The sequence below is a fragment of the Phoca vitulina genome, unplaced genomic scaffold (genome assembly GCF_004348235.1).
Source record: "Phoca vitulina isolate PV1807 unplaced genomic scaffold, GSC_HSeal_1.0 scaffold44, whole genome shotgun sequence".
Lineage (NCBI taxonomy): Eukaryota > Metazoa > Chordata > Mammalia > Carnivora > Phocidae > Phoca > Phoca vitulina.
In genome coordinates, this window is record NW_022589747.1 from 9,374,185 (window position 1) to 9,398,045 (window position 23,861).

Sequence of the window (23,861 nt, forward strand, 5' to 3'; positions counted from 1 at the left end):
GCGTAGACGTGTACCTGTGCACCCACACCTGCGTTCACATTCCTCCCAGGCCGAGCAGCCGGGCATCGCGCCCGTCCAGACCCACACCTGCGTTCACATTCCTCCCAGGCCGAGCAGCCGGGCATCGCCCCCTCCAGACCCTGGAGCTCACAGCAGGGCTGTTCCCAGGTCTGCCCTGTTTGTCACCACAGACTACACACTGTGCAACTCGGGGAGTGCCATTCAGAGAGACGACGCCGTGACAGGCACATCCTAGAGGGATGCATCTTGGCAACCCTGGATGCTACTCCCCCTGTTCAAAATTTATAATCTTGGGTCTCTTTCCCTCCCACCTTTTGCCATTTCCAAAATGCAAAAGCTTAGCCCGGAATGTGATCAAGGGTAAAAAGGAGAGGCAGAGAGAACCACCCATACAAAGGTACTTCTCCTTACCTATTTCCTGCTGATAAGATAGGCTCCAAAACCTGTAAAGTGATCAGTTAATTCTCGAAAGAAACATACACAAACGTGCAATGCCTGCTACCTCACCACTGGACACAGCACCTGGCGAGGGCAAGAGCATGGAGTCACAGAGGCTTGGGACAGGAGAGCTCAACCACACAGCATCTAAGGAGATAACAGGGCACTGAAGGGCACCGTGACTTAAGATTGGCTGGAATTTTAGGTCCATTAATGTTTTCAGTTAGGGAAGTGACAGGTTGCATTCGAGTTTCAAAAGATCACGGAGGTAGAAGGAGGAGGACTATACACAGGCAGAATAACCTGGAATGAGGCAGGTATAGAGAAACGAGAGGCCTGGGGGAGGAGCATTCTCCAAATTGGAAGGACAAAGAATCAATAGGACTCAGAGACTGTAGAGGATGCAACAAGGGTGGGGCTGGAATGGCCCTAGGTTTCTGGGGCAGCATCCTGGGTGAGTGGTATGGCCACCGAGATAGAAACAGGGGACACGTGGGAGAAAGGATAAGCTGTTTCAGGTACAGGATCTGAGACGTCAGCTGTCCTGGCAGAGATTTCTGTTACGCAACTGGATTAACAGAGGCTGGAGCTCAGCAGGGTATTCCTGGGCTAGAGACATAGATTTTGGAGACATGAGCATAAACACGATCACTGAAGGTTTAGCCGTGGAGGAGATTCCCCAGGACCTTTCAGAGAATGAGGAGGGTAGAAAGTCCTCAACCAAACCGCGGAGACACCAACATCTAAGGTACAAAGGAGTGGTCTGGGAAGGTAATGGAGGAGGGGATGCTCCGCTGTGTGCGGGAAAAGAGAAAAGCAGGTGCAAGGTTATCTTCCTGAAGAGATGCTCCTTCCAAGTTAAACCGTGACATTAAAGCACGCTTCTAAGCCAAAAGACAAATCCATCTGAAACTTAAGTTCCACAGAGACATACGCGTTTTAAAAGTCTCTTAAAAAACTATCCATCTGTCTGCAGACTTTGGAGAAGTACCAGAAAAGAAAAAGAAGGAAAGCTGTAAAACATGGGAGCTGGGACGGGAGGGCAGGAGGGGACAGGGAGAGTAGGGGGCTGTGTTGACACACCCAGCTGCCACGATGAACTGCATCCCACCCATCAGCACTGCTGCTCCCTCCCTTCTCCCCAACCCAAACACCAGCCCTTGAAGGCTAATACTGCATAGACATTGTGACAGTCGTGCCTCACACACAAAAACTGGAAAAAAGCAACTCCTACTACCTCCTTTTACTGCCCACAGGATCTCTGATAAATCCCGTAACTTCTTGACTTTGGTTTATGCATCTGTAAAGTGGAGTGACAAGACTCACAGAGTTACTGTGGGGAACACAGGTAAGGTATACAACTAGAACAATACCAGGTGCCAGGTAAGATCCAGCTCTAATTGGTGGGTCTAGATGGCCCTTCTTCTAAGCTTCAAAGTACCAAAAGCTCTTTAGGTACAGGCTTGTCCTAGTTTCTGTGCCCTTCACCTCATTAATTATAGTAATAGTGGTCAATTATCTTCATGTGAGCAGCATGCCCTTGGCTAAGAATATAATTCCTTATGAAAAGTTTTAAAAAAGAAAACCAAACCCCATTCACATAATTTCTTACAAAGACCTTTCAAGAACTATAATCCTAAGGAAATAAAGAATACTTACACCAGATTCTTCCAATGAGGTCTACTAATGAAAATAAAATAGAGAAAAAAAATGTAAATTTTAAAATACTCAAAATAGTTCATGAACCAAAACTGACTTTTTGTTTTCTTTCATACGTATTTTAATTTCCTAGTAGATTTTCCCTTCCTAGTAATTTGTACATGGCAATGAGAAAATGGATTTGTGTGCCAGGAGCCTCTCCGTTTACCTGTGCGGGGACCAAGCACTCACACTCATGAAGCAGAATGCCACCGCATTCACCGAGCACCTCTGCAGGCTCTGTCTGGAGTCATCAGCTGCCAGACAGTCTGCCAAGCCCCTTCGGACCTCCCATCATGAACAGGCTGGGCCCCTGACTGCAACCCAGCGGAAGATGATAATTTGCACAGGACTCAAAGGCCACCAAGACAACCCAATGAGGCATACTGTTTTTTGAGCCACCATTCAGTTCTTAAGCTTACTTATCTGCTTCTGGATACCATGAGCCAAAATTACCATCTTCTAGATTTTCATTTCCTTTTTACAATAAAGACACATCACTTGGGAAAACAAGACTGAATTTCAGTCTCTAACAACCCAAAAGCCCAAAACATGAGCCATCCAGCAGGAACCTTTTCCAGGCCAGGCCCCAACGAACCTGCATGGAAGAAAATGCTATCATGAGATAAACTTATAAACATGAGGCAGAGGTGAAGCACGGTATTTAAGAACAAAGACTCTTGAGGTCAAACTGATGTGGGGGGAGAATACTGGCTTTAGCTAGAAAATCTTGGTTAAGCTTCTTAATCACTTGTACTTCATTTGGCTCATTTGAAAAATGGGCTGAACTTGTAGCTTGTTGAGAGGAAATGTCAAGTGCTTAAAACGGTGCTTGCAGGACGTCAGCAAGATGGTGGAAGAGCAGGTGCCCAGCTCACATGCCCCAACACAAACAACCACTTGGCAGCCATCCACGGACAAAAGTCTCTTTGTAGGACTTTTGGGATCTAAGCAGGAAGCTGCAAAACCCAATGAAGCCTAAGACCAAGAAGCATCTCTCGGAGAAGGCAGGCCCATGCCCCAGTGGTATGCTCACTGGCAGGGATCCCAGCTACAGACTGAAAGCAGCCCTGTCCCCATGGACTTGGCTCCAGCCCAGCCTGACCATGGTCCTAAAACCAGCTACAACTACCAGAGGACCCCAGAGGAGCCACATCCACCCATGGCCCTTTTATCACACCTGCCAACCTCAGACCTGACTGTACCTCAAACCCCACTAGAAGGAGGTCTACAGACACTCCTACTGGCCCAGGGACCCAGAAACACCCCTCTTTTCCCCTGGCGGCGGGTCCGTTGACCTCACTCCTAGCTGTGGAATCTGTGGCAGCCCTCCGACTCAGTTCTAGGACTGATCTCTGTGGCCTGAGGGCAATACTGTGCGCTCATGGAACTGGAGGAGACATGCCTATATGGGCCCCCCAAGGGCAGGTCTGCCAACCTCAGTCCCAACTGCAGATCCTGAAGAAGCCTGTGACCCTACTCCAACCCTGCTCTAGAAGGCAGTGCTGCCCACCCAGAAACCTGGTACAAGTATCTCAGGATATAGCGGGAGCCACACCCAACCACATCCTCCCTGGTGAGAGGCTCACCAACTGCAGATCTGAAAATGGCCCCATGACCAGCCTCCAGACCTACTCAACTATAGTTCCAGAGTCAGCCCTGTCCACCCGGGATAGAGGCAGGATCCATAACCACCCACGCCCCTGTCACAGGCCTGCCAATGTTGGACCCAACTGCAGACCCAGGAGCAGCCAGGTTACCCTGCTCAACTGCAATCCTGAAGGCAATCCCATCAGTACGGGGACATAGATTTTGGAAGAAAAAAAAAAAAAGACCCAACTATATGCTGCATACAAGAGACTCACTTAAGCTTTGAAGGCACACATAGGCTCAAAGTAAAGGGATGGAAAAAGATATTTCATGCAAATGGTAACCAAAAGAGAGCAGGGGTGGCTATACTTACACAGACAAAAGATACTTTAAATCATAAACTGTCAAAAGAGACAAAGACGGTCATCATATAAAGATAAAAGGGTCAATTCAACATGAAGCTATAACAACTATAAATATGCCTGCACCCAACATCAAAGCATGTAAATATATAAAGCTAACACTGATAGATCTGAAGGAGAAAATAGATAGCAATATAATAATACTCAGATAGCAATACAATAATACTCTCTATAATGGATAGATCACAGAGAGAGTATCAATAAAGAAACAGCAGAACTGAACAACACTATAAATCATATGGACCTAACAGGCATATACAGTACTTCCCACCAACAGCAGAAGAACAGACATTCTTCTCAAGTGCAGATGGAACATTCTGCAAGATAGATTCATGTTATTTCACAAAACAAGTCTCAACAAATTCAAGCAGAGAAAAATCATTTCAAGGTTAGATTTATCTTTTCTTAAAGATTTTATTTATTTGTTTGACACAAAGAGAGAGAGAGAGAGAGCACAAGCAGGGGGAACTGCAGAGGAAGAGGGAGAAGCAGGCTCCTCATGGAGCAGGGAGCCTGATATGGGACTCGATCCCAGGACCCCAGGATCATGACCTGAGCCGAAGGCAGATGCTTAACCGACTGAGCCACCCAGGTGCCCCAAGGTTAGATTTAAATGTAAGACCTGAAACTGTAAAATTCCTAGAAGAAAATATAGGGGGAAAGCTCCTTGATATTGGTCTTGGCAATTATTTTTTTTAATATGACAATAAGAGCACAGGCAACAAAAGCAAAAAGAAACAAGTGGGACTGTATTTTACTTAAAAAACTTCTGCACAGCAAAGAATCAATAAAATGAAAAGGCAACCTATGGAATGGCAAAAAAATATTTGCAAACCATATTATCTAATCTGTAAAATATACAAGGAATAATTCCATAGCAAAGAAACAAATAACCCAATTAAAAAATAGGCAAAGTATCTGAGTTGACATTTTTCCAAAGAACACATACTAACGGTCAACAAGTACATGAAAAGATGCTCAACATCACTAAAAGGACAGGAAATCAAAACCACAATGAGATGTCACCTCACACCTATTAGGATGGCTATTATCAAAAATACAAGAAATAACAACTGTTGGCGAGGGCGTGAAGAAAAGGGAACTGTTTTACACTGTTCGTGATAATATAAATTGGTGCACCTGTTACGGAAAACACTACAGAGGTTCCTCAAAAAATTAAAAATAGAACTACCATATCATCCAGCAACCTCACTTCTGGGTAGAAATCCAAAAGAAATAAAATCGCTATCTTGAAGAGATATCTGAACCCTCATGTTCATTGCATTACTCACAATAGCTAAGGAAACAACCTAAGTGTCAATGGGTGAATGGATTTAAAAAAAAAAAGCTTATATATAAAAAATACTATCATCTTTAAAAAAGAAAGAAATTCAGCCATTTTCACAACAAAAATGAACCTGGAGGACATTATACTAAGCGAAACAAGCCAGACACGTAAATACTACATTACTTCAATTACATATGGAATCTAAAAAAGTCAAACTCACAAAAGCAGAGAATAGAATAATAGTTACCAAGGATTGGGAGAGGGGGGAAAAATGGGGAAATACTGTTCAAAGGGTACAAAAATTCAGTTACGCATGATGTCTAAGGTCTGGACAGCTAATGTAGAGCATGTGGACCTCCTTGGGTTGATTTTGTTGGGGGCTCTCCGTGCCTCCTGAATCTGAATGTCTGTTTCCTTGTCTAGATTAGGAAAGTTTTCAGCTATTATTTCCTCAAATAAATTTTCTGCCCCAATTTCTCTCTTCTCTTTCTGGGATCACTGTAATGCCAATGTTATTAAGCTTGATGATGTTGCTGAGTTCCCTTAACCTAGTCTCATTTTTTATTATCCTTTTTTTCTTCTTGCTGTTCAGCTAGATTGCTTTCAATTACTCTGTCTTCCAGCTTGCTGATCTGTTTTTCTGCTTCCTCTAGTCTATGATTTATTCTCTCTAGTGTGTTTTTAATTTCAGTTACTGAGTTCTTCATCTCTGATTGGTTCTTAAAAAATAGAGGTCGAAAACATAAAAAAGAACAATCAGAGATGAAATTTCTATCAGGAATATTGCTTTATCTCCATTTCATTTAGTTCTTTTGCTGTAATTTTGTCCTGTTTTTTTCATTTGGGACATAGTCCTCTCCTTATTTTGTCTAACCCTCCGTGTTTGTTTCTATGTATTAGGAAAGTCATTTATGTCTCTTGATCTTAAAAGTAGTGGCCTTATGGAGAAGAGGTCCTATAGTGCTCGACAGTGCAGTGTTCCCGCTTCACCAGAACCTGGCACTTCAGGAGTGTCTCCTATGTGTGCTGCAGGCACCCTACTCCCGTGGTTGAGCCATGTTTGCCACCAGTCCACTTAGTTAGAACAGCTCTCTATGCTTGTTGTGGTCAGTGTTTGGTCACTGCACTGTTAAGGGGTCAGTCTGGGCCACACTGGGCTTGTAGTTCTGTCAGACCTGATGCCTGCCCTCAGCCCATTTGCCAGGGCTGCAGTCACACTTAACTGCAGAGTGCTCTCACTGAGCTGTTCCCTGAAGGGCTTTCATTGGTGGGCAGGGCCTGCAGCCAGACTAGGTGTCTGCCCCCAGTCCATCTCTTGGGGTTGCAGCGACTACAGGGCTCTCTCTTGGTGCTGCTCTCTGTGAAGTCTGTGTTGGTGTGTGGGGGTGGCAGTCAGATTGAATGTGTGACCCCAGCCCACTGCTGGGGCTGCAGTGGAACTGGTGTGTGGGGTTATCTTCTCTTCTCCCTGACAGGAGTCACTTTGGAGTGGTGTTGGCCACTGCTGGGACTGCTTGAAGAACGAGAAGCTTCTGGAGCGGCCTTGGAGAGACTCCTGCCTAGTGGGGCTGCTTGGATAGGGAAGTCTGCAGAATGTGGGGGCAGGACACATGGTGTTAGTTAGCAAGATATATGCTGGTCTTCTTGCAGGATGAGACATAGAGTTGCTTTGGAGGGACTCCTGCCAAGTGGGGCTAGTTGGATGGGGCAAGTCCATAGAACACGGGGGCAGGGCATGTTGTATTAGCAAGGTCTATGCAGATGCTTACTGGTACTGCTTGAAGGATGAGATCTGACCAGGCTGCTTTGGTGGGACTTCTTTCAGGTAGGGTAGGCTGGACAGGGCAAATTCAAAGGACAACACAAGGTAGGACACATGGTGTTAACAAGCTATATGGAGAGTGTTCAAGCTGGTTCTTGCAGGTGTCTGGGTATTTAGCCCAGGCAGGGGGCGGGTGTGAGAAATGGCTTCCGCCAGCTCTTTTATTCTTGGGAGAAAAGGCTCACTGACTATAAAAACTCACAAAGTTAAGCCCCTCTGGCTTTCAAAGCCAAATGCTACGGAGATTCATCTTCCCAGTGCAGGTGCCCTGTGTCGGGGTACCTGGTGTGGGGTGTGTTCCTGTCCCTTCTCCGTGCTCCAGGCTCCATGGTACTCCTCCCATTTATGGTTCGTCTCACTGGTTAGCTTGGCTCCTGACTGGCCAGGACCCTGTCCTTCTTACCATTTTTCAATGTGGCTTCTCTACGATTAATTGTGGAGCGTCTGTTCTTCCAGCCTTTGGTTCATTTTCTGGGTTAGTTACACCAGTGTGGCTATTACTAGGTATATCTGTTGTAGAGGTGAACTTAGGATCCTCCTACTCTGCCATCTTCCCAGACTCCTTGGGAACCCCTTTAGTCTCACAGGAGTAGTATGACTCCTGTCCAGAAGGAAGTCTCCAAGGGCAGCCATTGCCCACAGACATGATCATGTGGCAGCCTGAGCAGCCACCACAGTGATGGCCCCTAACATCCAGCTCAGGTGACCAGTGTGCCCAGGTGTCGTAATTCTGAAGACCAATTCCTTTCCTTCAAGGAAGTGGAAAAAGCATCAAGTGCATCAAGTTACCTGTGGTCTCAATTCCGCTATTACAGAAACCTTCTCCCTTTCTGTGATTTGTCCTCTTGGGCAACTCAGAAAAGTGGGAAACGAACCTCAACTTCCACAGGGGTGACCACCACGTGTTTTTTTACTCTTTCTACCAAGAACTCAAAGCATGAAACAGACGTAAGACTTATATTAATAAATCCTCACGTCAGCCCAGTGCACTGAATTGTGGCACACACTCACTCATTCACTCACTCCACTGACCATCTCAGCAAGGCTTTGGACTGCACATGTCAGTTTCCCACAGAATAACCTTGTAATGTGGTAATGGACTGTAAAAAACTTCACTGACAGTGATTTAGCTCCAATATTTACCTTAAGCAGTATTTTTTTCAACCTTGTGTTAGGCAAAATAATGCCTCTTCCTCCCCCCAAAAGATGTCCACAAACTAATGTCTGGAATCTGTATGTCATCTTACTTGGCAAAAAGACTTTGCAGATGTGATTAAGTTAAGGATCTTGATGGGGCGCCTGGGTGGCTCAGTCGTTAAGCCTCTGCCTTTGGCTCAGGTCACGATCCCGAGGTCATGGGATCGAGCCCCACGTTCGGCTCCCTGCTCGGCGGGAAGCCTGCTTCTCCCTCTCCCACTCCCCCTGCTTGTGTTCCCTCTCTCGCTGTGTCTCTCCCTGTCAAATAAATAAATAAAATCTTAAAAAAAAAAAAAAAGTTAAGGATCTAGAGATGGAGAGATTATCCTGGCTAACTTAGGTAGGCACCTTGTATTCCCAAGAGCCTTTATAAGTGATAGAGGGAGACAGAAGTGAGAGAAACTTGAAGATGCTATTCTTTGAAGACGAGAGAAGGGACCAGCAGTCAAGGAATGGAGGCAGCCTTTAGAAACTGAAAAGGCAAGGAAACAGATTCTCCAGGAGAGCCTCCAGTAGGCATGCAACCCAGCAGCCCTGCGGACACCCTAACTTTAGTGAGTCCAATTTAAGACTTCTGACCTCCAAAACTTTAAGATAATAAGTTTGTGTTGTTTTAAGCCATTGAGTTTGAGCTAATTTGTGACAGCAGTAACAGAAAACTAATACAGACCTCATAGCAAGTTCTTTTTCCTTAGCACAATATCCTCACTCTTCTCCCAAAGGCTCACATTTATGGGGATCTGCCTCATAACCCTCATCTCACTTCCATATGACCAATTTTCTTCATTTTCCAATCCATGAACCCCCTTCTAATTTTATAGCTTCGGGACTGACCCTAAATCAGCCATCTTAACAATAACCTCCTAGAACTCTCATACTCCTGACATACTACTATGGTCCCAGTGCCAATCCCAACTCTAGTAGCTACCTTCTCATTCCTCTGCTCCCTTGCCATTCAGAGGCAAGCCAGGACACTTGGCTGTATCCATAGGACTATGAGAAGTGTTCATTTAAATCTCACCCATCAATGCTCTGCGATGCACAGGTATATAGCATCTGAGTGGCCCTTCCCACAATGGCTCTCTCAGACCTTTGCCATTACTTAAATTTCGGATCCTTTCCAACTCACCTTCTTGGATTACTTTAACAACAACAACAACAAGATATCTCACCACAGTTGCCCCACTAAACCTAAAATATATCTGCACCTTCCCCCCTGTTCACCTCCTCATTCCCCAACTCAAACCACATTCTCTTTCCTGAGGTAAACCTCTATATCCAAGCTCCTGATCTCATTCCGCTCCCCCCCCTTCCCCCACATCCGCTCAACTTTTTGGAACCAAGGTCCCCTAGGAGCTCAAGGTCTAATGGGTTCCCAGACCACAAACAGGCAATTAAAATACCTGAGCCAGGAGGTCCTAGAAGCGGCTTGTCCAGGTTCGGCACTTAACTCATACTTGAGGGGACAAACAGCGTAGTCTTCCTAGGCCACCTGATCCTCTTCAGCGATGGTGGGAGTTCAAATGGAAAAGTAAGAGGGAAAGGAAACAAGCAGAGATCCTGTGGTGCCTTCAGGGACCTGCGGCAAACAGTTTAGTCTGGCTGGGCTGACTAAAGACTGTCATCTCATCATCTCATCAGAAACCCTGTGCATCTGTTAAAAAATAAAGATGCCTGGGGCCTGCCTAGAGACAATGTTCACAATCTGTTGATCCAGCCTACACAAAGACTTAGGTTTCAAGTGGGGGATTTTCCCAGGGCCTCCCTCAACACTGAGGCGTTTCTCTTTCTACAGGTGAATCTACTGAGTCAATGAGAGCTTAAGTAATTTACTCAAAGACTCCCAGCCAATACACAAAGAGATGAGATTCTCCAACACATGGTCATGTAATCATCTGTTATGGTCTGAATGTTCATGCCCCCTCAAAATTCATATGTTGAAACCCTACTGCCTGATGTGATGGTATTGGGAGCTGGGGCCTCTGGGAAGTGATTACCTCGCAAGGCCCTCATGAATGGGATTAGTGCTCTTATAAAAGAGATCCCACAGAGACCCCTTACCCCTTCCACCAAGTGAGGACACAGCCAGAAGGTGCTTCACTATGAATCAGGAAGAGGGTCCTCACTAGGATTCAACCATGCTCACCCAAGCCCAAGCCTTGATCTTAGACTTCTCAGCCTCTGGAGCCATAAGAAATAAATTTCTGTTGTTTATACGAGTAGTTAGTATTTTGTGATAGCAGCCCAAATGGACTGAGACACCATCCAAACAGATGTTGGCAAGTTTCACAAGATGAGATGAAGAATGTAATGTGAAATATAATTAGAATAAATATATAGTCCTCAATTTCAGTTTTTAAAATTATAATAAATTATAATAAACATCTCCGCAACTGCTGTGAGGATTTGTGGGTTACCAGGAGCACATATGAAAAAGATTGAAGTGCCACTGAAAATTCAATGTGAAGCTCTTGGCTCATCTTATCTGCATAAGACAAGGTCCACACTAGGGCTGTAACAGAGCCAGTCAGTCACACCTATAGAACAGAGTGTCCTTATTGTTCAAGTAAGTCACACCCGGGAAGAGCTAGGAGGCAAGCCAAAGGCTTCATGAGAAAATATACTCACCACTGAACTCATTCCTTCTAAAGTAGTACACCAACAACCCAGCTAAGCACAGCAGCATCTCTGATGACAGGATCACAGGACAGTACAACACAAATACCACACAAATGGACAACAAAATGCCCTGGTAGATCTCACGAAGATGCAGTATGTCATAAAGCCTACGGAAGGGACAAAAGAATCTGGCAGCTAAGTCATTAGTAATGACCAAAGGAGAATGATATGAATAAAAAAGACCATGAGAAGCTACAGGTGGGAGTTGGGGATGAAGGGTTGATTACTAGAGCACATAATTCTGAAGAAAAAAAAAAGAAAAAAAACTTCACTATGATCATGTCTCTAACTTCCAATCTCAAGTGAAGACTATCCTATTATTCATCATAGATTTTTGTCAGAAAAATTAATCTCTCCCCACCCCCAAAATTGATTCATAATTATAAAAAATACGTAGATAAAATTAGCTTATTTTTGTAACTTGGGCTTTGTTTTTTCCCCCCACTATTAACCACAAAATTTTGGTCCTTGTTTTAAGTGGATTCGCTTTGACTTTGTCTAGGACCAATCATTTTCAGACAGTGAGAATTTCTTGAGCTTGACGGAGTTCCAGAGTTTTCAAAGGGCAGCTGTGAGGATGGTAAGATGATTCAAAACCACATCTTTGGAGAAAGAAGAGAATGAACCTTGAGAAGAAAACAGTGGGGACTATAATAGCTGTATTCAAATACTGAAGGGTTGACACTGTGATTCTATTTCTTCTGAAAAGCCCAAGAATGCAGAACTAGAACCAGGTAAAAACAATGCAAACATGTCTCCTCAATATAACAGAAAACTTTAACAAATGAAATTGTCCAAAAAGTTGATGCATGGTTTTTGAGAGACAGTAAGTTTCCATCACTACAGGTGTTCAAACGGATTAGAGCTAAGTCCTAGCACAGGTGCTCCATTCTTCAGAGTCCACAGCCAATCAATGACCTTCCCCTCTCCTACTATAGATCTACTCAGCTCCTTCACCCATGGTCATTACCCACTAATCTGTTTACTCATTCAAATATTTACTGAGTCCAATACTGTGGCAGGTACTGTTCTAGGAGCTGGGGATATTTCAGGTAACAAAATGGAGCAAACCTCTGCCCCTATAATGTAAATTCCATCACATTTTAGAGGTAATAGATACAGAGAAGGGAGGGAATTGGTCTGAGCAAGGGGGCTGGGAGGGGAAGTGGGCTGGAAATTTTATACAGGGTGATCAAGACAGGCCTCAATGAGGGTGACATGTGGGAGGCCTCATCAAGAAGAGATGACAAACATGAGTTCTAGGAAAAGTACTTGTCATCCTATGGCTAGATCAAGTGACCACTAGCCTAATCCATGACTTTCTAGAGTCACGTGCCCCCAGCTGGCCTTTATAGCTGCACACAAGACAAAAGAGGTCAAGGGCCAATTAGAGCCCCAAGCTGGCCCTCCTCACATACCTGGAGCCAGGTTTTCCCTACTGCAGAGCACGTGCTTGCCCCTGGGCTCATTTATCACTGCCAACGCTCATCCATCAGCACCCAGCCCCCCACAGAGCCTCTAGAGATAACAAACTCCCTATCGTCTTCTTTTTCATTCAAATTGCATGTTGCTCAGATTCCAAAAGCTCTACGAAGTGGGAGGGTTGAAAAGGTTTATTTCAGAGAACTGGCACCCAAGAGCTGCCACAATTGCTGGCACTCCAGGGCACAAGAAACATTTGGCAAGAAACAAAAAACACTCTTAAACATGACTTGGTTCTAATTTCAAGACTCCCAGGCACCAAAATACATAGGACTTTAGAAAAATACTCAGTAATCCTCTTATTTTCCTTAGTTGCAAAAGACAATGTTCACCATAGCACATACCCTCCCCAATGTCTATCACCCAGCCACCCCATCCTAGAGGGGAGGGGGTGGGAGGATGGGTTAGCCTGGTGATGGGTATTAAAGAGGGCACGTTCTGCATGGAGCACTGGGTGTTATACGCAAACAATGAATCATGGAACACTACATCAAAAACTAATGATGTCATGTATGGTGATTAACATAACATAATAAAATAAAATTTAAAAAAAGAAATGAATTGGATAATTGGAAGATTTTTCCATAAAACTGAAGTTATTCTATTAAAGTCTGTCCTTAAGTCAAAAAAAAAAAAAAAAAAAGACAATGTTCACCTTCCAAACCTCTCTCTCTAGGAGAAGACCTTTCCTTTAGAAAAACCCTAGCCTAAGAAGGGTTGTTCTTTTGTGGGAACAACTTTGAAACACACGGAGCAGCCTCACTTAAAGGTTTCCAGTTTGGAGTTCCAGGGGAGAAACAGAAAGATACTGATGCCAGACCCTCCAATACAGTAACCCAGTAGAATTCGTGCCCCCCCTCCCCCCCAGTGAATGGATGCAACAGAACACCCAGCACTTGCACTGGGGAACGTTATACATATTTCTAGGCTCATTTCAGAGCCCGTAGAACAAATACTACTAAGCCTATTATAAAAGTGTCAACAACCTGACCTCCAGAAAGAGCCTGCAATGACAATATCTGGAAAATGAGGTACTGTGATAAAAAGCCCCTGGGAGGCACATACCCTTAGGACGTAATTACTCCCCAGGTTCAACGAAAGCACAATCAGTTGAAACTTTTTTTTTCTTCTGGTTTCTAAGGTGCTGTTGCAGCTCAGCGAAGGCCCCTGGGAATTACCTTACCAGGGCTACTAGGAGACAGCTTAGCACATTCAGTCTTCCTGGAGGCACTGTTCTCAGGGCAGAAGCATAGAACTTTAGAATTTTACTACCCAAAAAAGGCTTGAGGGGGGGGGGTTCCCAAGTCTGTGACCACATTCATGACCTAGGTGCCTGGGACCTAAGCTTCTGGCAAAGTGACAGGGGAGTGGGGAAGATCAAGTAAGAGACCCTCCTCAGCTTCTCATGCAATTCGTAGGAAGCTCTCGGTTAATAGAAAGGAAAGGTCACTTCAGTAATGAGCTCCCAAGAAGCCTCCCTGGGGAACGGTTGGTGCTCTCAACAGCCTGTTCCTACTTAAAGCCCTGTCCAGGCTGCAGGGTGAGCACACAACCAAGTTTCCTAGGACAGCCCTGTTGATGGATGCTTGCTGTGCAAGCCCAGTTATTAAGAGCTCCCGATTTCATTCTCCTAAGTGTAGTAGTTTGGATGCTAAATTATATGGGTCCCCTAAGGAAGTGTGACTAAGTTCTAGAGCATATTTTGCAGGTTTACCTGTTTCATGGAACACATACCTCTCCAAGTCCACCACTGGTTTCAGGACATACTCTGGGCAAATTCTTTCCACGTCTCTGTAGACCCAGCAGTGGGAGAGCCAGGAGAACAGCAGGGTGAGGGGGAGCCCAGCTACCCCGGTTTGTAGCTCAAGTCCCTCGCATTTAACAGCAGTGAGACCGTGGACAAGTTCTTTCTAACGGCTTCCATTTGAAATCAAAATGGCGATAAAAGTAATTGCTAAGGGAATATTCGTAATCAGTTAATATTTGTAAAGTGCTTAGAGCAGTGCCCAAAACAGGGTAAGCACTCTATAAATGTTTGATAAGTAAAAAACAAATATGTAGTCTTTATGTCTAATAGGTAAGTGAATTTCTATAAAGGGATGGTGAGCTTCTAGTTCCCCTCCCTACTCAAGGACTTCTTGCTGACATAAATAAAACCTCCCTGCCCGATCCTGGGTGGTGCTGGCTAGGAACAGAGTGCTGCGGGCTTGGAATGGAGTAACCGCTGCTAGGAGGGTGCCCTTTTCCCAGACAGTATATAATCAACTACACTACAACCACAATTAAACCAGTTCAAGCAGAACAAAGAAACAGAGGCAACTCTCCTGGGTTGCAGTTGGCGGTCAGAGGTCACCAAATATCTCCGTCAGTACTTTTCTGTGCTTAACGTGAAGAGAACTATGCCTCCTCACATATTTGGCAACTGTGATTCACACTTAATGTATGTGATTCAGGACTTCAAGAGCGTCAAAGGTGCTCTGACAACAACCAATTTTAGATGAAATTCAGAGCAACCAATTTAAGATGAAAACATCTCAGTATCTATCTCATGTATAAAATTCCATGTGTTGAATAAAAAAAAAAAAAAAAATCTCCTTAATTCTTCAGAGAGACACCTCTCCACCAGAGACGAAATAGGTGCTTAGGATAATCATCTCATAAAAGTGGGCTACACCACACCATCCTACTGAAAACACAAATTACCAATCATCTAGATACCTGACTTCGGGAAAACATCAGCTTAGTCATTTCCTTTTCACTGTTGTCACAGTTTTGCCTTTGAGATCGTTTCAACCTTTCAGACATGATTTGAACACTCTATTAAGAGGATAAATTCCTGTGCAACAGCTTCTTTGGGAAGAACTGGGTCCCTGAAGCGGTCTCAGCTACCTAACAGGGCACAGCACCACACACACTAAAGACCTGGGAGAGGCAGGACAATGGAATGCTAGGTAATTTTATCAAGAGCTGATTTTAAAAGGTGGCTCAGAGGCGGGCATTGCATGCCTAAGTACGGATGCACTGGTTTTTAGCTAAACAGTCCTCTCAGACTCACTTCACCGTCGTTCTGTCTAGTGAGTCACAGAGGAGATGCGATTCCTAAGGTCTTCAAATTCTGAACAAATGCAAAGAATGCAAGTGAGGAGGCACCACACAAAAATATTAAATAAGAAGGCAGAGGGATATTAAGAGCAAAAACAGGGGCGCCTGGGTGGCTCAGTCGGTTAACCATCAGTCTTCATTCAGCTCAGTTCATGATCCCAGGCTCCTGGCATCCAGCCCCCCATCGGGCTCCCTGCTCAAAGGGAAGTCTGCTTCTCCCTCTCCCTTTGCCCCTCCCCCCGCTCGTGCGCTTGCGCCTCTCTCTCTCTCTCTCTCTCTCTCTCGCTCTCTCTCGCTCTCTCCTCCAAATAAATAATCTTAAAAAAAAGAAAAGAAAAACAAAAAGTCGGCCTGGCGCAAGAAGCTTTTCCATCAACCTTATTTTCGAGTGCTAAGAAGACGTTCCCATCCAACATTTCCTAATAATTATTTTTTAATCAACTAAGAAAACCAAGTCATTTCCAGCACAGATACTCAACTATTAAAGAGTTTTACGGCCCTCTCAAATAGAAGACAGAAAGGAGTGTAAGTATTCATCACCCATTTACTCCGATTTCATGAATTTAATGCAAATTTCCTTCAAAATAATGAAGATGAGCAGGGAATCGGACAAACCCTAATTCAGACTCCACACCCCAAAATCCTACTAGCTCACATTTTAAAGAACCCGCTTAAGCAAAAAGGGGGAACTCCCCCCCCCCCCCACATCAGGGAGCGCAACTTTCCAGCCCCGGGCAGGGCGGGGTGGGCTGGAGGGAGGGCAGGAGCGTTGCGTCCAAGCCGGCGCTTCCACTCTCAATCGCTTCAACAAGTCCCCTCTCTAGGCTCCAGCAAATCACGCCCGCCACCCAAACTCTCCGTGGAATTTTTCTCTCGAAACCGAAGACCGTGCGCTTCATTTTCACACGCAGGACTGCTTCCTCCCGCTCACTGCTGCTACTTCCCTGGCATTCCGTGACATTTCCCACAACTACGAGTCCGCGCGTTCGCACCTCCACCCTCCAGCGGCCACCCCACTCCAACCTCAAACCGCACGCGGCCTGGATTCTGCGCCTGCGCCGCTCCCGGGACCACCGCCCCCTCCCCCCCCCCCCCGCGCGCACGACCCCCTCCCCACTCCCGTCCTCCTTGAGGGAACTTGGGGTACAACGCATAAAGGTCACTCCTCGGTCTTCCAGAGCCAGCCGCGAGAAGCGAGAGAAATAAGCAACCCCGGAGCGCGGGAGAAGGGGGGTGGGGAAGGGGAGGCGGGGTCGGGTGGGGATGGGAGGGGAGGGCAGAGGGGAACAGGGGGGAGGCCGGATGGGACCTTGGCACCAGGATCCCCACACAGTCAGCACCCGGACTGAGGTCCGCGAGGCTGGGGCTCTCCGCCGCTCGACCTTTCGGGTCCTCCCAGATGGTCTTTCGGGGGCGTCTCGGCCCTGCACCCCGCTCAGCCCCCGGCATTGTTCGCGCTCCGCTAGCGCATCTGAGAGGCGCCGGGGGAAGCGCGGCCCGGGCCTCGGCCCCTACCTCCACGAGCAGCCCGAGCAGCAGCGCCGCCACCCTCCGGGGCAGGCGGCTCATGGCTCCGGGTCGTCTCCGGGTGTGCCCTGCTATCGAGTCGCGGGCGCGAGTCAGCAGCACGTCCCCAGTGGCGCGGGCGACAGGGCGGGGGTTCGGACCCCGCGCCAGCCGGATTTGGGGGCGCGGGGCGGCCGGCGGTGGCGAACCTTAGACGCGCCGCGCTGCCCTCGCTGCGCTCCGCCCCGCGCTCCGCCCCCGACTCGCGCGCGCTCCCGGCACGCCCGCTTGGGCTCGCGCCCGCGGGCACCGGGATCCCAGCCCGGGCGGGTACACTGCCGCTGGGCGCCCGGGTCCGCAACGCCTCGGGGCGCCCGCGGGGAGCGGGGATAGGGGTTGCAGGGCCCGGCGAGCGGGAGAGGAGCTATCGGGTGTCTTCTCCCTCGATGGAGACCGTCCTGTCACCCTCGAATAGACCCAGGAAGGTTTTGGAAAAGGAGCAAAGTCTTCGCGTGGTGAAGCTTGTTTCGGAGGGAGGTGGCTGTAGATCAACCTGTCGCTCCGTCTTGCATCCTGTGCTTCTGTGCTCTTCACTCTCCCTCCTATTCCTACAAACCGCGGGCGCCGGCAGCCGTGCCCCCTACCCGCGTGTGACAGAAAGGACCGCCAAAGGGAGAGGGAGACGGACTGTGAATAGAAGGCTCCTTACACCTCCCTTCTCACTAAGATGTCGGTGCGTTTTATGTCTGCATTCTTTTCCCCTGGTCCTGCCTGGACTCCACCGCAATAGGTCCCACGTTCAAGTCCACCCTCCCACTGCTGAGTTTGTGATGTCCTTCAACTCCGCTGAATCACCTTTCCACCTCCACTACCTAGCACCCACCATATTTATTTTTCACAACGTGGCTCAGATCTCAACTCATCAGTGCAGTTATTCAACAAGCATTTATTACACTTGTAAGATGTACCAGACCCTGAGCCGGAGGGCCAGTATGTAGAGGTGGGCTTCTTGAAAACTTAATGCCGGAAGTTTAAAGGGATAGTCACTTACATGACTATGACACATCCAGGGTGCTGAGTGGGGAGACCAAGGGGTCAAGGGTAATGAAGGAGCATAAAGGACATAAACGATGACTGGAGGTAGAGGAGGGAGTCGTGGAAATACGTATCACCTAACGCTAATCCCAGACACTTTCTAGCCTTCATCACATGTCCTCATCTGATGATTTTAAAATACGCACCACTCATGGTCCAAACCAGGGCGGAGAAGGCTCAAAAGAGTGTGAAGACTGCTCCTAGAGCAGTTGCGTGTGCAGAAAGTGAAATCCGGGGTGATGTAACTGTAGGACCTAGGACGGTGATCCACTCTAAAGCACGAATTATTGCAGAAGCTGGGCCGATCGTGATTGCTCAAGGTAACCTCATAGAAAAACAGGTGCTTATCATAAATGCTCACCCTGATAATATCACCCCTGAGGCTGAAGATCCAGAACAGAAACCTATGATCATTGGCTGGCTGTTATTCCCAAGCCATGAAAATGGGAGATAATAATGTTATCGAATCAAAAGCATATGGGGGCAGAAATGTAATATTGACAAGTGGGGCTTGCTGCAACCTGAATACATTTGAAGTCATCCCTGAGAACACAGTGATCTATGATGCAGACTGCCTTCATCAGGTACAGACTGGGCGACCACAGCCCCAGACACTACTGTTGGATTTCCTCATGAAAATCTTGCCAAACTACCACCACTTAGAGGAGACTATGAAAGGAAGCTCAATTCCAGTTAAGAACTAAGAACAATATATGGCATCAAGATAACAGTTTGTCTTTGACCACTATCTTTTGAAAGGGCCACAGTGTTCCTGCGCTCTTAGCAGTTTACAGAATACATGTTGACTTTATTTTGTAAAATTGAGTCAGAGGAAGGTAATGGATTTTTCACTGTAACTGTCTTTTGTAATTTATATAAAATACATTATTTTCCTATATCCTTGCTCCTTTTCTGAGAATTTACAGGTTTAGTTTATTTTTCTTTTGTCATATAAAATGTTGGCCATGGATTTTAGTTGTATAAAGGACTCCCCATGATAAGAAAGGGCATATTGTTATTATATTCTAGCATATATTGTACTAAATAAAAATGCTAATGATAAGACTTGTAGTGAACATAATTTTAATCGATTTTTCTATTTCTGTTAACTTTCCCAAAATAGATCTTTCCATTTTTATTGCATGATATCTATATTAAAGCTACTGTGTTTATCGTCTCCTTTTGCGGCTTTGGAGCTGCTTAAAATTTCAGGTGAAATTTCAGCAGCTCTTGAATTAATCTGACTTAATTTTGTTTCCAAAAAAAATTTTTTAATTTTCATTTTAGTAAAACAGAAATAATTAGGGAAAGTTGTATTCAGTAGCATACAAAATCAGTAAGAATGATCTCTGATGAAAATGACAAGTAAATGAACATTGAGAGGATAATAAAACTAAAAGAAATCTTGATATATTTATAAACTGATGCCATGATTTTGGCACACTACTAGTGACTGTTAATGTTGTTGTAATTTATCTAATTACATAATGGCAACATATTTAGGATTTCATTATAATTCTAAATTTTAATAATTCAAGTGCGTACATTTGATGGAACATTTTAACTCTTGAATCAATAGCTATTGATTAATACTAAGACATTAAATACTAAAATACTTTCTCTTGAAATTAATTGATTAATTAAAATAAAATAATAAAATAATACAATAAAATATGCACCACTGGACTGTACCTGTTAGAACCAGAACTTGCAAGAAAATCAGGCAGGATGACTGTGGGCTTCAGTGTCATGGTAAGGGCACCATCAGACAAGCCCATCAAGGGTCTCTGGACTCTCCTAACTTTGACTTACTCTTTACAATTAGGGCATTTTACTACTCTTTTAAGTGCAGAAGCTAACTTAGAGAAAACTAAGCTGCAAGCCTTGTTATAGGGCAGAGGTGCAAAAAATTTTTTCTCCAATGGCAATGTAAGTCCTATAAAAATACAAATGACCTCTGCTAGGGTCAGAACCTTAGCCAATTTTGTGTCTAATTTAGGAATCTCATCCCAAGAGCTGTCCGTTCCTCCCCTTTGCTTCTTCGGCTGCATACACACCAGTTGCCTGCCTTCTCCTTTGAAGCAGCTTCATATCCGACCAGTTCCTTCACTAATAGAACCCTGACATGTGTATACTATGTACTGGCATGTATTGATATGTATGTGAATTACATTTCTATTCCATTTTGAACATTATGCTGATGCCTCTCTCCTGGTTCTGTATCTCCACTAAGAAGGTTGTTTTGCTGAGTTTAACTTCTTATAATTTATATAAATTTCCTTCAAAATACAGAGCTAAAACTTTGTGATGCTTTCTTCTCAGTCTGATATCTCTTTTGTGTGCCCTCTGCCTGGTCCTAGATGATGAGTGGCTGCTTGGCATGAGTGGGTAACAAGATGAGGGCTGGCCTGCCAGGCTGTTTCCCTGAATACAAATCATAAGGGCACACAAAGGCTCTGAAAAAGTATCAGGATGAAGAAAACTCTACTACAACAACTCTCAGGTAGGATATGACTTGGGGTTGGAGAAGAAATTCTCTGATCTGTTGTTTGGGGCAGGACTAGACATGCCCCAGGCCTGCTCACCTGCCTCTGATGAGGGAAGACCCAAGAACCTGGGCTTTTGTGTTGTGAAAGGAAGCAAATACAGGAGGGACTAGGCCTGACCTGTAGTCCCCTTGCAAATCTCAACTCTCCTCACATGGACTGTGCGTGAATGATGGACATGTATTTCATTTATTCCACAAATGTTTATCTACACCTTCTTTCAGCCAGGCACTCTGTGGACATTGGGAATAATAGCAATAAAAAAAAAAAATAGACATAAAAGCTGCCCTCTAGATTGAAGTGTAGACTTTAATCCAGTGAGGGGCAAGGGATAATTAGAAATAAATAAATAAATGTGTGTATGTCAAATTATAAGTTCCACGAAGAAAAATAAATGACATGAAACATTTAGGAGGTATGGCAAGTATCACTGAAAAGAGGAGTGTCAGGCCAGGCCTCCATGGCGAATTGCCAGGAGCAGAGACCTAAAGAGAGGGAAGAGAACTGAATATGACTATTAATCAAAGGCCCTAAGGCAGGAACAGCTGGGGCCTGGGGAGCTTTCAGACAGAATCAGTGGGACGAGGCCCTGTGGTCCTCTAGATGTGGTAGAACTTGAATTCAAAGACAAAATGGGACCCAGATTGGTAGTCCATTATAAGGATTTGAGGTTTAGTTCTGAAAGAAATGTGATGTTTGAGGATTTTGAGTTGGAAAGTAACATGATCTGGCCTGTGCTTTAAAAGGATCACCCCCTTTTCCGTGTTGAAAACAGACTGCAGCACAGTGGAGAAAGACTAAGGGAAGGGCAGAGACTAGAAGAACAGTGAGGAAACTGACACAATAGTCCAGGCAAGGGGTGGGATGACTTATAATAGGAATGGAAGCGGAGAGAAGTACTTGGATTCTGGCTATAGCAAGACCCTGATGATGGGTATAGCTGTTTTAATAAAAAAAAAGATGACAACAAATCTTTAGGGAGTTGTTCAGTACAACACATCTATAGGATACTGACTGAAAAGTTAACAGGGGTCAGATTTAGGAGTCCTGTTCTAGGTGAATTACAAGAAAGTTGTGACCCATTCATGTACAGAAAATTATAAGCTCAGCAAACAGCTTAATAATAAAAATGAGGTATGTCTATCTAGACAAGATTGGAGAGGTTTATCTTAAATACCCTCCAAAATGTGTGTGTGAGGAGGGATGATGATGATGATAATGATTATGATGATGAGTGTGTATTAGAAAATTGACAAGGATGCTAAAAAGTTTTCTGGTGAATCAGTTAACAGCACAAATTTGTAAACCAGATGAAAAAAACAAAAACAAAAACCTTCTTATCTCCCATTTATTCTCCTAAAATCCATTGTCTTTTTTAAAGAAACCTCTTTGTTCTTCCCACAGAAGTTCTTTCCCCAACTCCCTTTCACCTATTAAGTATGTAAACCTCTAACATTAACCATTTAGTAAGCTAGCTACGCATTTTGTTAGTTCTTCTATATAAGAATAAATCTTTTTTTTCTCATGTTAACCTGCTACTTCAGTTTAATTTGCTGGTCCTCAGTGAATTAAGCTAAGAAGGTAGAGGAAAAGTTTTACTTCCCTGACATGGCTGATGTAAGAGAACAAGTGAATGAAAAATTGACGAGACTGGATGAGAAATAGAATGGTTTGGAGATAAAGATTTAGTCAATAATCATAGATTTTAATAATCAGATTTTTAAAAACAAAACAGTGGTGGTAACTTTGACACCCCATAGATTGGCTTTGCAAAACTGACCCTACAGTTCTTTAAAAAAAAAAAAAAAGAATTTCCTACTAGATGTGAACAGATCACAATTCCACATGGTATGCCTTTTCTTTATATTTTTTGTGTCTATTTTTATTTTTTAAAGTTTATTTTAATTCCAGTATAGTTAACATACAGTGTTCTATTAGTTTCAGGTGTACAATACAGTAATTTAACAATATAGTAACTTAACAATTCTCCACATTATTCAGTGCTCATCATGAAAAATCTACTCTTTAATCCTTATTACCCATTTCACACATTCCCCCCCACCCACTTCCCCTCTGGTAACATCAGTTTGCTTTCTATAGTTAAGAGCCTGTTTCTTGGTTTGTCTTCTCTTTTTTTCTTATGCTCATTTGTTTTGTTTCTTAAATTCCACTTATGAGTGAGATCATATGGTATTTGTTTTTCTCTGACATATTTTGCTCAGCATTATATCCAGCTCTATCCATGTTGTTGTTGCAAATGGCAAGATTTCATTCTTTTTTGTGGCTGAATAATATTCCATTGTATATATGGAATATATATATATCCACTTCTTCTTTATCCATTCATCAATGGACACTTGGGCTGCTTCCATAATTTGGCTATTGTAAATAATGTTGCAGGGGCACTTGGGTGGCTCAGCCAGTTAAGTGTCTGCCTTCAGCTCAGGTTATACCAGGGTCCTGGGATCAAGCCCCAGGTCGGCTCCTGCTCAGCGGGGAGCCTACTTCTCCCTCTCCCTCTGCCTGCCGCTCCCCCTGCTTGTGTTCCCTCTCTCTCTTTCTCTCCCTCTCTGTCAAATAAATAAATAAAATCTTTTAAAAACAAACAAAAAAATAATGCTGCAGTAAACATAGGGATGCATGTACCCCTTTGAATTAGTGTTTTTGTATTTTGGGGGTAAATACTCAGTGGTGAATTCCTGGATTTGGGGTAGTTCTAATTTTAATTTTTTTGAGGAACCTCCATACTGTTTTCTACAGTGGCTGCACCAATTTGCATTCCCACCTATTTCTTTACATCCTCACCAACACTTGTTGTTTCTTGTGTTGTTTATTGTAGCCATTCTGACAGGTGTGAGCTGATATCTCATCGCAGTTTTGATTTGCATTTCCTTTAAATTAAAGCAACATCATTTGTTAAATACTAAGGGCAAGGGAGGAAATTGCAGTAATTGGACATATATTATGCTATACCT

At 44.5% G+C, this 23,861-nt stretch overlaps 1 protein-coding gene and 1 pseudogene across 2 annotated transcripts in view; one reads left to right on the forward strand and one right to left on the reverse strand.

Annotated features, from left to right (window-relative positions):
* Nucleotides 1-17,491, reverse strand: part of VOPP1 (VOPP1 WW domain binding protein) — a 107,537-nt gene extending 90,046 nt beyond the window's left edge. For both annotated transcript variants that reach the window (XM_032430457.1, XM_032430456.1), the window contains exon 1: nucleotides 17,255-17,491. In XM_032430457.1, coding sequence (XP_032286348.1) covers nucleotides 17,255-17,308 — 54 coding nt within the window. In that variant the 5' untranslated portion in view covers nucleotides 17,309-17,491. The remainder of the gene's footprint in view (nucleotides 1-17,254) is intronic.
* A 70-nt stretch (nucleotides 17,492-17,561) lies between these two features.
* LOC116648540 lies at nucleotides 17,562-19,170 on the forward strand (annotated as a pseudogene).
* Nucleotides 19,171-23,861: the final 4,691 nt, after the last annotated feature.